Source organism: Cinclus cinclus, chromosome 3 (genome assembly GCF_963662255.1).
Source record: "Cinclus cinclus chromosome 3, bCinCin1.1, whole genome shotgun sequence".
NCBI classification, from domain to species: domain Eukaryota; kingdom Metazoa; phylum Chordata; class Aves; order Passeriformes; family Cinclidae; genus Cinclus; species Cinclus cinclus.
This window is the reverse complement of record NC_085048.1, coordinates 110171228-110188239: the sequence shown is the minus strand read 5'-3', so window position 1 is coordinate 110188239 and position 17012 is coordinate 110171228. Positions and strand designations below refer to the sequence as shown.

The 17012-nt window shown below is 52.2% G+C and overlaps 1 protein-coding gene across 1 annotated transcript; it reads right to left on the bottom strand.

Moving 5' to 3' along the window:
* LOC134042006 (serine/threonine-protein kinase pim-1-like) lies at positions 1-13513 on the bottom strand (the record flags this gene model as incomplete). Its single annotated transcript, XM_062489079.1, has 7 exons — positions 1-84; positions 487-633; positions 11916-11998; positions 12273-12449; positions 12667-13036; positions 13265-13315; positions 13409-13513. Coding segments are annotated over 7 exons (1017 nt in total), but the record flags the coding sequence as incomplete, so codon positions are not given.
* Between the last annotated feature and the right edge of the window lie 3499 nt (positions 13514-17012).

The window sequence follows — 17012 nt, the reverse complement described above, 5'->3', positions numbered from 1 at the left end:
TTAAGTTTTAACTTTCACTTTCCTCAGATTCTGTGCTGACTTGGTGTGGGACTCTGAACTTCGTATTAAGTGTTGGTAGGTTCTCTTCTCAGGGCAGTTAGACACAGCAATCTTTTTCCAGCTTAAGAATCAAGGACAACCATTACCCAAAAATCATAAACAATGGGAAAGCACCGGGAGTGGACCAGAAGGATGGGACTTGGTGACCTGAAGCTGTAACTGGACAATTAACCCCTACTATATAAGTTGACCAAAGGTTATAAAAGTGTAAAAACTCATGAGCGGGATCCATCTTGGATCCCTCCTGGGTGTAGCCCGGGCCAGGCTCTTGTACTGCCCAAGGTGTATCCTTTTAAGGCCTCTTAATTATCACCTACTGTATTCCTTTAACTATGCGCGGTCTCTCTTCCAGATCAGCCTCTCTAGGAATCACTACAGTGCAGAAACTGAAAATCTATCACACAGGACTTAGCTTGGTATCCTTACCTCACTCCCTTTTCCCTCTGAACTCAGCTCCGGGCTGTTTCTACTGATATCTTTGTAGCCAGTGCCATCTTTCCCTTTCTCTTCCTCTCCACTGCACATTATGATTGGCTTGCAGGAAGGAGAGCCCTTCCGGATGGGAGGCAACGGCTTGGAGGGAAGGAGCATAGAGGGAGGTGACCCAGAAAGATTCTCGGCAATAAAGTCACCACTCAGGCCTGCAAAGTGGGAAAACAAAATGTAACAGAGGCTGCAATGTAAACCTAAAACATCAGAAGCTCCATGTTTCATGGGACACATTTCCTGGAAACTATCCTGGAAACTAGCTGCACAGGGAAACATGCACCTGACAGCAGCCACCTGAGGCAGGCCACAGGATACCCTGAGCCACTTCCACAGATCTCCCAGGGGAACTCCCTGGCCTCTGGGCTGCCCTGGGACAGCAGGGAGCCCAGAGCCCTGTGCTTCCCAGCAATGGCTCAGCTGCACATGCAGCCTCCTGCTCCTCTCCCTGCCCCACAGCTCAGCAGCCCCACAGCTCCACGGGGCACTGGCAGCAGCACAGCTCATGGCAGGGGGCACCTGCAGGGCACAACTGCTCCCTGGCAATGTGCACAGGCTCTCCAGGCTGGCACAAGACCCTTCCTCCCACCAGAGAGTGGCCCAGCTCCCACCTTACCTCTGCGGGAGGCTGAGCCAGGCTCACGAGGGAAAAAGTGAGTTAGGTGAACTCCCACCTTTACAAACAATCATCTAATTGATGAGGAATACACGGGAGTTTTGAATTAATCAGAAAATCACTTTGTGGTTTTTTGTTGTTGTTGATGTTTTTTCCATGAAACTACCATCACTGTAATTCCTCTGAACGGTATGGAGCTGGCAAGCCAGGAGAGAGAGCTTCTACTCCTTTCCTTATGTATTACTCATTGCCCATCAAGTACTTTGGGATCCCTTTCCTTCCAAACAGTTGGCAAACCACAGTGATCACAAGTATTTGACAATTACACCTAGGAAGTAGTTGTTTTCAGATGCTAGTTTTCAGGGCCTTTGTTTCTCTAAGTCCCACTCGGTTCTGGGTTGGGTTTCCTTGGTTGCTTTTATTTCGCTTTACAACAAAGGAAGTGATGGTACAAGAACAATGGCACCCCATGTTACAAGTAAAGGAAGCTTTGCGCTCCCCATTACATATCCTCAGTATTCAAGGAGCCCAAATCTTTAGGGAACAAATTAGCTTTCAAACGTTCCACTTCTGCTCAAATACTTGTCCCGTGGGTTTATTCCCTGCTTTCTTTCCTGCAGACACACCCAAATCCAGTATAAACAAGACCTGCATCAAAACATTTCTCATCATGGCAGTTAAAAGCAATTCAAACTTTCCTTAATGGAAATGGAAGACGGCAGATGATAAAAAGAAGAACATCCTTAAATCAATCTTTTATTTATCCATAGAGAATGTACAGGTCAATTTATGAAAGCACAACAGGTAATATTTAATGAAATTGCACATTTCTAGTCCAAAATGAATCCAGCAAAAACATCACCTTACTTACTGAGCAATACTTCTCCCTAGCTGCATTAAGCATTCCAGCTGCATATCACCAATTAAGGAGTCATTCCAAAGGGACAAAACCCAGGATTTCTCAGAAATAACCCAGAGCAAAGGGACCTGGAAATCTCATCTGCTTTCTTCATCAGCTAATTATGTCTTCAAATTTCATCTCTCCTATCGTGACATGCTCCAAAATGGCAAAGGAACAACAACAACAGGCATTGATGGAGGCTTTCAACTCAAAGGCATTGGCTGGCACAGACGCACCAGAGACCGCAGTTTGTCTGGCACAATTCTACTTGTCAGGGATCAGGCAAGGCAGGGACAGAGGGACAAGGCAGAAGGCATCTCCTCCCCCAGCCTCAGCCTGCAACACTGACACAGGCAGAGAGAGTCAGGCAAGAGATTTGTCATTGTGAACATTCCACAGGTGGCTTTGGGCTTGTGCTGTCATAGGACGACAAACTCAGACCCTGCATAGGCTGCATCCCTTTGGAAGTTTCCATCTCCATAACTGGAAAATTCAAAAGGACTTTCTCTCACAGAAGGTTTCCCCTCTTTCTCCCAGAGCAAAACCAGGCAATGGCTTTGATAGTCCATGACTCTCTTTCAGATGTCAAAGGTTTCAGTTCAGAATCTGCCTCAAGGAAATGTTATCTCCTTCAAGGGCAGGAGGAAGGAGTGAGAGGATTTCTAATTTCCTGATAAATGCCTTCTTCTTCTCTGCTAATTCGGACATGAGAAAGACTGCATGGAGATAAAAGGCGTGTGCTTGATGGACAGGAATGTTTCCTTTTCCTGCACTGCACTTCCAGGGCCCCAAGGTCCCAATCCAGCTCTTGCCACTCAAGATTCACAATACAGGAATTTTCACTACACCACTGCAGCACACTCCCAGTGACTGGGCTCTGGGATAGTCCACTGAGCCCATCAAATAATTCAAATGAGTTTAAAGAAATTTTTAAAAGAATGATTTTTAACAAAGCTTTCAAAATATCACCTCTAATTCAAGGCTCTAGTAGTAATTTTAAGACAGACATGCCCTGTACCTACCTGCATGTTCAGACTTCTTCTCTCTGATGCTGCTGCTTGATCGTGGCCTTGAGAAAATGGAAAACACAAGAACATATGAGGAGGGAGAAAGAGAAGGGAAGGAACAGGTGTAGCAATCCTTCCTTGCTTGGTGCCTCTGATGAAGAAGAAAATGCAACACATCAAGCCAACAAGATGCAAAGCTCATTAATTGTCCTTAAGCATTCAGTTGCTGCAGCCAGGCAGAGCTGGCCAAGCTCCAGCTGAAACTCAGCAGTCATTCCTCAACTTGCACCATAACTCCCCAATTCTGCTGACTTTCCTTTTGGAGCCAAGGGGCTCCTACAGCCTCCCTCAAGCAGCAGGAGCTGCTAAGCTGAGACATGAGTCTGCAGGGAGGGCAGCTACTTTGGTTCTGCTGACAAAGCTTGACTTTGCCTGCTTGTGGCTTTCACTGGTACCAGTCTCGTGCTACATGTGGTCCGAACACGGCAGTATCCTGAGAAGGATATTCCACCTCATGGCTGTCTCAAGAAGGAAAAGCCTTTTTCCAACTCAACTGCTAGGCAAGGGTATTCACATTGCACTTTCAATGCACTACCAAAGCTTTCCAGTTGGAATGACATTTTTGTGACTCCTTCATTATTGCTGTCCTTCAGATAAGCTACATTGACAGCTACATTTTCTCATATATATTCAAGCCAATATCTTCCCATCAGGTACAGTACTATAGCTCTTCTCTACCTCCTTGCCCTCTCTGTTTTAATCCCAGACCTAAATATTAAACATTGATAGGATTTTACATCTATACCCGGAAAATATAGCTGGGTTCTCATTTCACAGCGCCGTCCCAGGCACAGAGAAATTATGCCTGACATTTACAGAAGCAGCACGTAAAGACAGAGACACCCCTCCAGCATCCAATATTTGGCCAAACAGAGTTTTCCGGTGCTGAAGTTGCCAGTCAAGGATCACAGTATTCAAAGATCTGCAGGATCCAGAGCCATGCAATACAGCTCCCAAATGACACCACAAACATTACAGATAGAATCAATACCAAGCCCAGCAGAGGACCCATCTTCAGATGCTTTTAAGCCCTGCCTCCTCTTCCCCACCACCACCACCTCTGCTCTTGGGACACATGGTGTGGGGTTTGACATGGAGCTGGATCATCACGGATGGGCCAAATGGTGAATACACAGAGGTTTGCCTAAATACATGGGAGAGAGCTGACTGTGCAAAGGAACCTCACAAGATGGCAAGAGGGAGCTGAACAGCAGAGTGGAGCAGCAGACACCTTGGCTTACCTCATCTCCTGGGACTCTTGGACATCCAGCTGCAGAGAGCTGCGCAGAGACCCTGCAGCACTGCCAACACGGGGACTGACTGCCTTGGGTATAGGGGGGATCAAAGGCAGTCCCAATGACCCCTTCTTCATATCCCCACCTCTGGGATACAGCAAGGATGCCTGGAAAGAGTGGTACAAAGTGCTCAGATGAAGCATTCAGCCCTTCCTCACTGATGGCTGAAGACATTTAGCCATGCTTTTAACTGGGACCTGGCAGGGAAAGACCAGTCAAACTGCTGGAGTAGCTTGGCCTAGCATGGGGAATGAAAAGGCAAGTGGTGAGGGCGTGCTCATGCCCTAGACTTGCCAACTCTCTCCTTGGGCTCAGTTCACTGCAAGTGTGGCTATGATCCCAGCTGGAATCCACATGTTTGGTATCAAGTTGTTCTGCGGTGCCACGGCCTCCACTGGCCTTTGGGATGGTATGGGAACAGGTTCAGATCACTGTTCTCTCCCTGCCTCTTAGGCACCTCACAGCCAGTGCTGATCTCCAGCCAAGTCCCCACAAAGCCATTCTGCAGGATGTCAGAACCTGCTTTTCTCAAGCCCCTCAATTCTTCTGCTGCTGCCCTTCCCTCTTACAGTTGCCCAGCAGCCTTTCAGCCCAGAAGCTGCTGAGCTCTCGCGATGCTCCGTGCTCTCCAGCTCCCACACCTCCATCATCTCAGGCTCACTGGCATTTAGGAAGTTCAGCAGAGCTCCCTGCCCTGCTGCTCTCTGGAAGGTCTCTGCCTGCCCAAATTTCTCCAGGGCCCCCATGCCATGGCCAGGAAGGGAGGTGGAGGCAGTGGAGACAGATGAACGCCCTTCCTCAGTATCCCATCATTTCTGGCACAACTAAAGGACCAAATCAGGACCTGTTTGAACTGCAGTGGAAGGATTAGATCCTGTCAGGAATACATTGGGCCCTTCCTCAGCAAGGCTGGAATCAAGTACATCAGCCTTTGATTGGACATTCTGTTTGCCAATGCTGTTGCTCATTTGCCTCCTCCTGCACCCCATGGTAAACCCAAAACAACTGCAGGTGCTGGCCCTGCTGCAAAGGAAATTGTGTGCCTGGGCTTTGAGCTGCTCTCCCCATGGCCACCTCCCATCCCTTCCCTCTGGACAAAGCCATGCCAGAGCACACAGCTGCCCAGAAGCTGACGAAATCTAGAAATAGCATCAGAGACAACTGTGTAGAAGGCCATGGCTGTACAACTCAAAAGCTGAGACCACCTGGAACTGACTTTGTAGCACTGCCTGTTCCAGCAAACTCCTTTTTTCCTTAGCAAGCAGACACAGCTGATGGAATACATATCCCTGACACAGCCATGGTTCAAAAATACATGTAGGTTATAAAATCTAACATGCTTGCTTGGCCAGATTGGACAGCATAAGCAGCTTGGCCTGATTCTTGGGCTTTTCTCAGTCATAAGTCAGACAAGGAATTATGACAGAGCCCAGAAACCATTCAAAGACTTCTCCTGCCATTGATGCATGCTGAGGATGTGAAGTTTGCACTACACACCCATTGCAAAGGCAGCGTGTTCTCAGACACTTCCCAGAAGTGCAGTGTCCAGCTGAGCTCTTCCTTGGCCCAGCTGGTTCCATGTGCTCACACCACAGGAAAAGCTCTCTGAGCTCTGCTTACAGTGCAGAAAGTGAAAATCTATCACACAGGACTTAGCTCGGTCTCCTTACCATCTGTTCTTTTCCTTCTGAACTCAGCTCCCTGTTATTTCTAATTTTATCCTCGCAGCCGGTGCCGTTTTTCCCAGTCCCGTGCTCTCCTCTGGACACCGTGCTTGGCTTGGTGGAAGGAGAGTCCTTCTGGATGGGAGGCAATGGCTTGGAGGGAAGGAGCATAGAAGGATTTGCCAGGGAAAACTTCTTGGCAAGAGGGTAGCCAGTCAGGCCTGGAAAGTAGAGATATAAAACTGTAACAGAGGCTGCAATGCAAACCTAAAGCATCTGAAGCTCCATATTTCATAGAAGACATTTCCTGGAAACTTTCCTGGAAACTAGCTGCACAGGGAAACATGCACCTGACAGCAGCCACCTGAGGCAGGCCACAGGATCACACCCTGAGCCACTTCCACAGAGCTCCCAGGGGAACTTCCTGGCCTCTAGGCTGCTCTGGGACAGCAGGGAGCCCAGAGCCCTGTGCTTCCCAGCAATGGCTCAGCTGCACATGCAGCCTCCTGCTCCTCTCCCTGCCCCACAGCTCAGCAGCCCTACAGCTCCACGGGGCACTGGCAGCAGCACAGCTCATGGCAGGGGGCACCTGCAGGGCACAACTGCTCCCTGGCAATGTGCACAGGCTCTCCAGGCTGGCACAAGACCCTTCCTCCCACCAGAGAGCGGCCCAGCTCCCACCTTACCTCTGTGGGAGGCTGAACCAGCCTCACAAGGGATGAACTGCGTTAGGTGAAGTCCCATCTTTATCATAAACACGTCTAATGGGTGGGGCATTTGCAGGATTCTTGAACTTTGGAGAAAATTTCTTAGGTTTCATTTTTCAAGGACCTAGCCTGTGAACTATTCCTCTCAACACTATTGAGTTACCATGGCTGAACAGAAAGTTGGATGGCTCCAATGGGAAGAGGGGAAAAAAACTCCTTCTCTAGTGTGGCTTCTGTGAACACCCAATAAAGACCCACACAGCTGTGACTGCTGTTTCTGCAAACTACAAAGAGCTCTCAGCAAGCAGGCAGGACTTGCTGGCGTTTTCATAGCACCTTAATATCATTCTCAGTGTTAGACCCAATTAGCAAGCAGAGGAAGAACAGGAAATTTATCTGTTGTGAGACCTGACATTGGTGGCAAACAAAGGAACAGAACTTGCGTCTCATGACCGTGTCCAGTTTGTGGTCAGCTGTGGCCACAGTCCCTGTCCTGACTGAAAGTTTGAGTGATTTGGCTACTGTGAAAAGAAGAGGACGCTAATGACAAAACATAATGAGTAAGCTAATGAGAAAATGTTGTGATGCCAGGGCTGTCCTGGCAAGATCACCTGTAGCTCACAGCCACCAACTCTGACACAGAGCCAGAACTGACCACCATGGACCAATTTTCCCGGAAATCTGGTGGAATTTGTCTCCATTTGACTCGGGCCTTTCAGCTCCTTTCTATCCTCACCTTTTCCTTCCGTGGTCTTTCCTTTTCCAGTAAAATCCATCTTTGAACCCGTGCTTCTGTCTCGCAGAAGTACCTGGGGTTGAATTTGGGAACTGTCTCGGAGCAGACGGCGATAGGAGCTCGGTCCCCAGCCCTAGAACAAGGTGGGGTGACTCCAATCGCCAGCAGTCGGCACAGACAGGCAGAGCCAGACGTGTCTCCTGCCACTGTGTCCGTGTCAACCACAACCTTCACAGCCCCTTGCGGGGCTGCCCCTTTGTGACGCGCTGGCCCGTGGTTCTCTCGTTTCCATGGCCACAGAGCCCCCACCCCAGCTCCATCCCCTTCCCTTCCCAAGGGCAGCCAGTCCTGGGCCCGGCCAGGCCAGGTCAGAGGGTTTGGCACTGTCTAGGAAGTAGCCGCTTTCCTAAGCTGCTTTTCAAGGCCTTTATTTCTGTAATTCCCACTCCGTTCTGCCTTGCAGCTTGTTGGTTGCGGATTTTGATTACTTCTCTTCACAACAAATAAAGTGGTGCCTTCCCCTCAGCAGCCCTGGGGATGTTCCTATGTGAAGCCATCTGTCTCACACGGTTTTAGACAATTTAAAACAGAACACTATGGATAAGCCGTCTCCTCTAAAGTGTTCCAACAATCCCGTTTCCAGCAAGAGGAAGTGAACAGTAAGAGATAAAGGTGGAAAAAAGGCCTGCCTCACCGCCCACACGGCCTGGGGGAGAGACAGCTGGGCCCCGATCTGGCAAGGGCCCCAACCTCGGCTGCTGGCAAAAGGAAAAGGAAAACCACCAGCCCACCACTAACACTACATACAGCAAACGCCAAAAAACAACCTTACAACCAAAAAACTCATCTCCGCTTTCTGGCCGGGCCCTACAATCCCAGCCCTGCCCCGGCGCGGCCTTAGAAGGCTCCTTATGGTAAAGAGCTCCGGCCGCCCCACCTAAAAACAATCACAGAACCCTCTGCTGCCCTGGCAAAATATTAACTTTTTCACTGCCCAAAATATGACTTTACAAATACTTTATTCTCTGTCCTGTGGAAAAAAGGAGAACCAAAATGATAATATGTACAAAAACAGCACAAAAAACACCAAAATCAAAGTACGAGAAGAGTCAAGTCTCAGCTGAGGGAAGGAAGACATAGAATGAAATTCTTCCCTTTTTTTATGCTACAGAAAAGCAACCCTTGTTTCCCTATAACACATAAAAAAATATGGGGTGGATTAAAGATTCTAACTCTAGATGTAAGAAGAAGCGTTGGTGTTAAAATAAACCAATGTTAAAATTGCTGTAAGTGCCCTAGGTTTAAATAGTGAAAAAACCCCTGCTTCTCCCTAGGGAAGAAGAAAAACACCCTCTATTTTTAAAAGTGGAGTAAGCTTTTGTTTCAACTATTATAATCCTTTAAGTGTGCCTCATAATTTGATATGGTCCTCAGTATTAGTTATGAATTAAAATGTTAGTTGAGAAAAAAAATATTACATAATAACCAGATCTCTATCCTCCCTGACGGCTAAACACTAGAACAGCAAGACCACCTAAAAATGGTTTCTTATGAAAAATCTCTATAGGCTGAAGAATCTCCTCTCTGAAAGAAACAAGTAAATGACTATTTTAGAAATGGTAAACTAACTGAGTTGTTCTTTGTATGCTGTCAATGCAAAAAAAACAAATGTGTGGAAAGAAGAAGAGTAGTCTGAAGTTTTATTCTAATTTTTCTTCTTCTTTTTTCCCCTATAGTTTCTGGTAATAAAGTTTGTCTTTGTACCATTTAAAGCTAAGCCTGTTTTATCTTCCTCCTAATCCTATCTCACAACTAAAAACGTTCAAATTAACAATCCAAAACCACTACACTAAAGCAGTGTCTCCACCCAAACTCAAACTGAACCCAAAACACCCCACTGTGGAGACCCTAAAAGGCATTCCCTAGTTAGGGAGACACGAGAGGCTTCTCTCATAGCAAGCCCTGTTCTGTCATGCCAATGTAGCCCTGTTCTGTTCCCTGGGCCAGCCCCCTGCCCTCTCCCTGTCTCTCAGGCTTTTGGTCACTCCCACCCTGTTTCCCTGTTGGCTCCCATGCCCTAACCCCACCTTTGTGCCACCCCCATGTCCCCTGGTAAGTGCTCCCTGATGCTCCCCCTGCCCAGGACACCCATCTGCTTCAACCTGGACCCTCACCCCGACGTTCCCCTTTGTCTTTGCCTCTGACCCTGGACTATCCACGCAGTGGCTGAAATAAGCATCTCCGTGGATCCCATACAAAGGCCCTTGCTGCTCCTTTACCTGCAACCATCTTAACAGCTATCCAGGCTACAACACCTGGGGAGACAAAGGAGTCAAGAAGGATGTCCCAGCTCCCAACATTTCCTTTATCCCTACAGTAGCTGTACTCCAATTACTGCATACGAGAGTTTTACTTGATCCCTTTAATGCCAAGGGACCATGAAGGACTTGAACCTTGTTCAAGTCCAGCCTTGCCTGCCTATTTTGGAGTGGAGGGCAAAGATGCAGACAACTTTGGGCGGGGGTAGAGCTGAAATTGCATTTTGCTGCTTCTGATTTCCTCCCTGCTTTTGCAGCAGAGGGACATCTTTGTCCCTGCAAACCACTCCCCTTTCCAAGTGAAATGTGGGCCTGGCTACCAACTCCAGGTTCTTGAAGAGACTGCTGCGGTTGGCAACAGGAATTGTTGCTGAACTTTTTGTGTTACTTAAACCCCCCCCACCAATTCCACCAAGTGGATGAGGAAAGAGGCAAAGAGATTTCGGTGGAAGAAGGGAGGCCAAAAGCTTGAAAAAAGGATGAAAGAAATGCTCCGATGATGATGATGATGTTAGTAACATGAATGATTTATTTTTGGCAGCAAATGAACACCCGCTGCCGTCCAGCCCTCCCAGACTGGCAGGTCGAGCGGTGCCGTTTCCATGGCATGAGCTGCTGGTAGCCTGGGGACAGAAACCAGAAAGCCACGGTCAGTGGCAGCAGGCTCCTGTCCCCCCTGTCCCACCATAGCCTATACTCAGGCCAGGCTGCTGGCTGTGCTCAGAGCCCAAACCTCCCAGCCCATTCCCTCCTTGTTAGAGGAGAGCAGCGTGGCAGGACACGCTCCACCTCTTCTGCTCAAGCATGGCACAACAACCTCCTCAGCAGCTGCAAGAGCGACATTCTCGTGTGCCTGCTGCCATTTGCCCTATGCCCTTCTGCCACCCGAGCTGTGGAACCGGGTACCCACCTCTGGAGACCTGCTGCCAGGAGAGGAGCCGATCCCACACAAGGTCCTCATCCTTTTGCAGGGGACATCCACACCGTGGACCCTCCCCGGGTAGCACCGGCACGGGATGCACTCCAGGGACGGTACTGGTGCTTCTCCATCTGGTCTGGACACAAGCTGCAATCTTTCTGGAAAAAACAAAGAACAATTGCATGAAAGTCATTTCAAAACAAGACCTGGAAACAAGAAAAAGCACCAAAGGTTGTCACCGTTTCACAGGACTGGGGAAGGTCTGACCGCTCTTTATGATACTAAAATCTCTGCTGTGGTGGGGAAAAACCCTACCTTTCCCACCTGTATGCCCACCCCTTCCTCAAGGGCCTGCAAAGCAGAGCAGCTGGGCCATGGCTAAAGAACCCGTCCCCCTCTGCTGCTCCCCATCCACACGGATGGACGCTTATGTCAGGCCGGATGCCCCCACCCCAGCCTGTGCCATGTTGGCAGGAAGAAGCTGTCAGCGAGGCCAGGAGCCGGCTCCCCTTCCACAACATCCATCCCCTGCCCCACCAAAAAGCAGCTGAGCAGTTGGCAGAAAGATTAATATTGTCCACTGCCACCCCACGGGGAACCACCGGCACGTGGCCAGGCCGAGCCCTGCCATGCCTGGAGGCACGAGCATCCCCCCACCCCTGCACCGCCTGGGGACTCATCTTGATTTCGTCGGGGTGCAGAGCGTGTCCTCTAGGAAGGGGCTGCAACCAAAGCCCATCAGCTTTGCCCTGCCAGTGGCCAGCTCGAGGACGGCGTTCTCCAGCTCTGCGCTGATCTCCAGAAGAACACGCCAGATGTGCCTTGGCTCGCGGGGACATCACGAGGCCATTGAGCTGCAGGGGGATGTTTCCCCTTTTCCACTCTGTGGCAACTTCACTGCACTGTGCCACAATTTCTCCAATAGGATGGGGAGCCCTGAGCCGCTCCCTCCACAAATCGCCGGGGACCTGAGGAAGCACCTCCTTGGCTGTGCTCTCTGCTCCATGCCAGGGCCACTGGGAAATGCTCTGGGGAATTCTTTGAGAGCCACAAGACACGAGCAGCTGCTGCTTGCGGGCATCCTGGATTCTACTGTGCAGAGGGATGGATCTCTGCTGTCTCCTGGGCCAGGTGGGGCTTCTGCACCCAAGAATGTTCTAAAAGGTCATCCAAGGATGGCCTGTCTGCAGGGTCCATGGATAAGCACCACCTGATCAGGTGCTGGCACTCTGCAGAGAGAAACCAGAAACTGCTGGTCAGCTCCTGTCCATGCTCTCCCAGATTTCACAGTGCCCACAGCACACTAAGAGTGCTCAGAGCTGTTCGCACAGCTTCCCATCCATCCTCTCTTCTGGAAGAGAGCAGCAGAGGTACACGTGCTGCCTCCTCCAACTCAGCCCAGGAGATGAACCTCCTCCCCAGCTGCAACAGCAGGACACTTATGTGCCACCTGCCCTCTCCCAAAGCCGTTCTTGCTCCCGTGCCTTGAAGGCCCATCCCCACCTTGAGACACCCGGGGCGGGAAGAAGAGCTGTCCCTGGACGATGTCCTCTCTGCTTTTGAAAGGAAGGTGCCTGCACACCAGCTGATAGAGCAGGATGCCCAGGGACCAGATGGTGGCTGGCTGGCCATGGTAGCGGCCAAAGAGGATCCACTCCGGTGGGTAGTACTCCCGCGTTCCTATGGCACACGGGCACAGCTCATCAGGCCAATGCTGATTGCTCCCTCCCTCCCAGCCAGCTCCTCAACAGCCAGCCCCAGCTCCTGCCAAAATGCAACTTGGCTGCAGCCCGCTGAAGCAGCATTCCCCCTCCCTCCCTCCCTCCCTGTGTGTTCCACCTGTGGAAGCACAGGGGAGAAGCTCCACTGCCCGGCTGGGCCCCGGCTTTGGGCTCACCGGCCATCTGGGTGTAGAACGTGTCCTGCAGGATGGTGCCGCAGCCGAAGTCGATGAGCTTCGCCTCGCCGGTGGCCAGGTCAACGAGCACGTTCTCGGCCTTGATGTCGCGGTGCAGGACGCCGCGGCTGGTGCAGTGCCGCACGGCCCCCAGCACCTGCCGGAACAGCGCCCGCGCCACGGGCTCTGGCAGGAACCCCCCCGCGTGCAGCAGGTGCCAGAGGTCCTGACAGCGCTCCGGACGCTCCATGACCAGCGCGAAGCCGTCGGGCAGCTCGAACCAGTCCAGGAGCCGCACGATGCCGCGGAAGCCGGGCCACGACGCCATCCAGAGCAGCACCAGCTCCAGGGGCACAAGGGCGCCGTCGTGCTGCGGGGGAGCCGCCATGCCGTCAGCGGCGCCGATGCTGCGCTCGCCTTCGCCACCCCCTGCCCGGCGCCACCGCAGCTCCCATTGCCCATGGCCCGGGACGCTGCGCGGCCCCCGCTCGCTCCACGCTCGCTCCCATCGCAGCGTCCCGGCTCCCACCCGGCCGGGCCTGGCCTTACCCCGCCCGCCACGCCCCGCCGCCTGCTCCCGCTGGCCCCGCTCACTCACCAGCCGCGCCCACTCCAAGACGCGGTCCCGGGACACTCGCTTGATGGCCACCTGCAAGCCAAGGCGAGCGGAGGGCTCAGCTCGCCGCCCGCCGCCCGCCGCTCGCCGCCCCCCTCCCCGCTCCGAGCCGGCCCCGTCTCTTACCGGGACGCCGTCGGCGAGCCGGGTCCCGGCGTAAACGCTGCCGAAGCCGCCGCTCCCCAGCAGCGGGCCCTCCCGGTACAGCTGCTCCAGGGGAGGCTTCTCCGCCCGTGCGGACGGCACCGCGCTCTCGGCATTCTGCCCGGGGCACCCGCCCGCCCCGGCCGCCGCTGCTTCCCGAGCCGCCCCGGGCTCCGGCGCCTCGGGGCCGGCGGCCGAACTGCCGGGCGGCGAGGCTCGCTCGGGGGAATGCGCCGGCGGCGGGGCGGGAGCCGGGCGGCTGCGGGCCAGCTGTGGGCGGAACCGCGGGAGGGGCCTCGGTCGGGGCCGGGCCAGCGCCAGGGCCCGCGCCAGGCGGAGCCAAGAGACGCTGCTGCTCCACCACCGCCACCAGCGCAGCGAGGAGCTCGTCCACAGGCTCTTCAAAAGGTGCCACAGGCGGTACGGACTGAGCCCCGCGGAGGCGGCACCGCGGCGTGCCCGACAGGGGCGGGCAGGGGGCCGGCTCGCCCATGGCCGCCTTGCGGGGCGCGGCATGAGCCGGGCTGGGAGAGGCGCAACAAGGACGGGACCGAACGGGATCACAGGGAGTCTGAGAGGGAGAAGGGCACGGAGGGCGAGCGGGAACTCGAGCGGAAAACCGATCGAGACAGGCGCTGCTGCTGCTGCTGCTGCTGCTGCGGAGCCGCCGGAGCGCGCGGCCGTTCTGCCGTTGCCTCCGCGAACCCAACGGAGGAGCCGCCGCGCGCCCCGGGGAACACAGGAAACAAAGTAAGAATAAATGAAGCTAATTCCTATCAGAGAAATAGCCAAATAAAGCAGTGGAGGAGTAAAGAAGACTGTTGGCTTGTGGCTTTCTTGTTTGAGTGAGATGAAGCATTTTGTGGGGAAGAATTGCCTCTTCTGACAATTTTGCCAGTGTGGGCTGGAGCGGAGCTTTTAAATTTCAAGTAGCAAAGAGCAATCGTGTCAGTATTGTCATCCCTTTTCATTCTCTGCTGAGACACTTGCAGGCTGCCCAAAGACATCGTCTGCAATATGGAACTTGGACCCAAATGGATTGTTAAGTGTGTCTGGATGTCACCAAATCTATGGGAATGACAAAAACTCTCCAGCAATATTTTTAGTGTTAGAGAATCTAGGAACAATGATATTCTGACCACGATGTTGTTCTGGCTGGGATGTGAAACAGAAATAATGTAATCCATACGTAGCCCTGGTGTGCACAGAAATTTTGTTTGTTTATTTCCTGTCAGTGTTAGTGGCAGAAGCATCCATTGCTCAGTTTGGGAAGGCTGACCCCTGACATGGACTCTCCTCAAGTGTGTCTCTGCCTCTGACACTAGAGAACACTGAGTGCCTTGAGAGCTCGTGTTGCCTGTGGAATGTTCCAGCTGACTGCCACCAGAAGCTGTGGACGTTCTTTTGGTATCTGATGCAGAAAAGGAGTTCTCCATAATACCATGCTACTTAAACCCACATTGGGATGCGGCTGTGTAGTGGCTCACCATGGAGCAGATTGCCTGCTTTGTCACTGCCAGCCCTGCTGATCCTGCAAGGGACCCTAGTGTATCCCATGCCTGTTTTGCCTGCAAGCAAAGCTTGGCTTGCCTTAGTAGTGTGGAGTAAATAGAGAAGTAACAAAATGGACAATTAAACAAGTTACTTTGGAGGAGATCCTCATGCTTTCACACATCAGCCCTGCACCTCATGCTCTGTATCCTAGTTTGAATGGACAGGTGTGTGCTAGGGAAAAAGCAGGACCTTCCCTTGAAATGGAGAAAGTAAAATCCTTCCCACTGAGTCAGTATAATTTTGAAATCAAGAGGTTCTCAGGGAAAGATAGGGGGACAGGAAGAACAGTTCTCTACTAAATATATAACAAGGCCAATCTAAACAACAATAACTATGAAATTAACAGGAACCCAGTCACAGTTCCTTTGGTTGTGTGCTCTTTTCCCCTCTGGTGCAGTTACCATCGCCATTGGCAGTGAGCTCTGGCAGGTTCCCAGTGGACAGGGCAGGTGTGTGGATCCCTGCACAGCTGCAGGAGAGCTGGGGGTGATGGCAGCTGTGTCCCAGATGGGAAGGGTGGAGGAGAGACTCTGCTCACGAATCCTTGGAGCAGTGTCGGTCCCGGTGCTCCAACAGGATGCTTGGAGATAGCAAACTGAAGCAGGACAGCATCCTGGCAGGGGTGTGAGGTCCAACACCAGAAGAGGCAGCTCCTGGCACTGGGATGGCGCGGTGAGGTTTCCCAGCTGCCTTCCTCCTTCCAGAGCCAAAAAGGGGTGAGTACCAGTAACTGCCCCCCCACGCTCCTTTACCTGCTTCGAATCTCGTGGCCTTGGCCCCCTTCCCCACACTGGCCCCGCCCTCCCAGAGAAACTCACAAAATCAGGGAGGCTCTCCCTTCCCCATCTCAAGCTCTCAAGGACCTGGCCACCCTTAGCATGTCAGTGGGAAAAAATATAAAACTATAAAATATAAAAAAACAAAACATACCACCAAAAATATACACAATAAAAAATATAACAACAAAATTATTAAGATACAATCAAAATATATTTATTGAAACCTACAGATAACTATCAGAACATATGTACATCTGGAACTATACAGGCTAATGCATAAATCCTTGTCTTCAAACGCTCATTGGATAGGCAGCAGCTTCTTCCTGGGCTTGGAGGAAAGAGCTCTTCTGGACAGCAGGAAAGGACTTTGTGGGTAAATGCACAAAAGAATGTCCAGAGAAAACTTGGTGGAAACACAGAAGCCAGGCAGGTCTGCAAAATGGAGACACAAAATGTAACAGAGGCTGCAATGCAAACCTAAAGCATCTGAAGCTCCATATTTCATAGAACACATTTCTTGGAAATTCATAAATAGCTGCACAGGGAAACATTCACCTACCATCACCCTCTGGAGGCAGGCCAGGGGCACACCCTGAGCCACTTCCACAGAGCTCCCAGGGGAACTCCCTGGCCTCTGGGCTGCCCTGGGACAGCAGGGAGCCCAGAGCCCTGTGCTTCCCAGCAATGGCTCAGCTGCACATGCAGCCTCCTGCTCCTCTCCCTGCCCCACAGCTCAGCAGCCCTACAGCTCCACGGGGCACTGGCAGCAGCACAGCTCATGGCAGGGGGCACCTGCAGGGCACAACTGCTCCCTGGCAATGTGCACAGGCTCTCCAGGCTGGCACAAGACCCTTCCTCCCACCAGAGAGCGGCCCAGCTCCCACCTTACCTCGGTGGGAGGCTTGAGCCATGCTAGTCCTTCACTTTGTCCTCAATCCAGAGTGTCTTCAGGCCCCTGAGCATGCCATGACTAGGAAGGGCAGTGGAGAGAGCAGGGGCAGATGCACACCCTTCCTGAGTATTTTGTCAATTTTGGCCCAGCTAAAAGGTCAGAAGCGCAGGTGTCCATCTCAGCACTTGGTCAACTTGCTGGAGAACATCAAGCCTTCACCAGCCCAGGATGTTGGAGAGGTTTTCCTGGACATGTGGGGACTGGCTGGCAGCACGCTTCTTCAGCTTGGTGCCCATCACCTCGTAGAGGGCAGAGGCGAGCCTGGTGACCACCGTGCGCACATTGGCGCTGCGGACAGGCA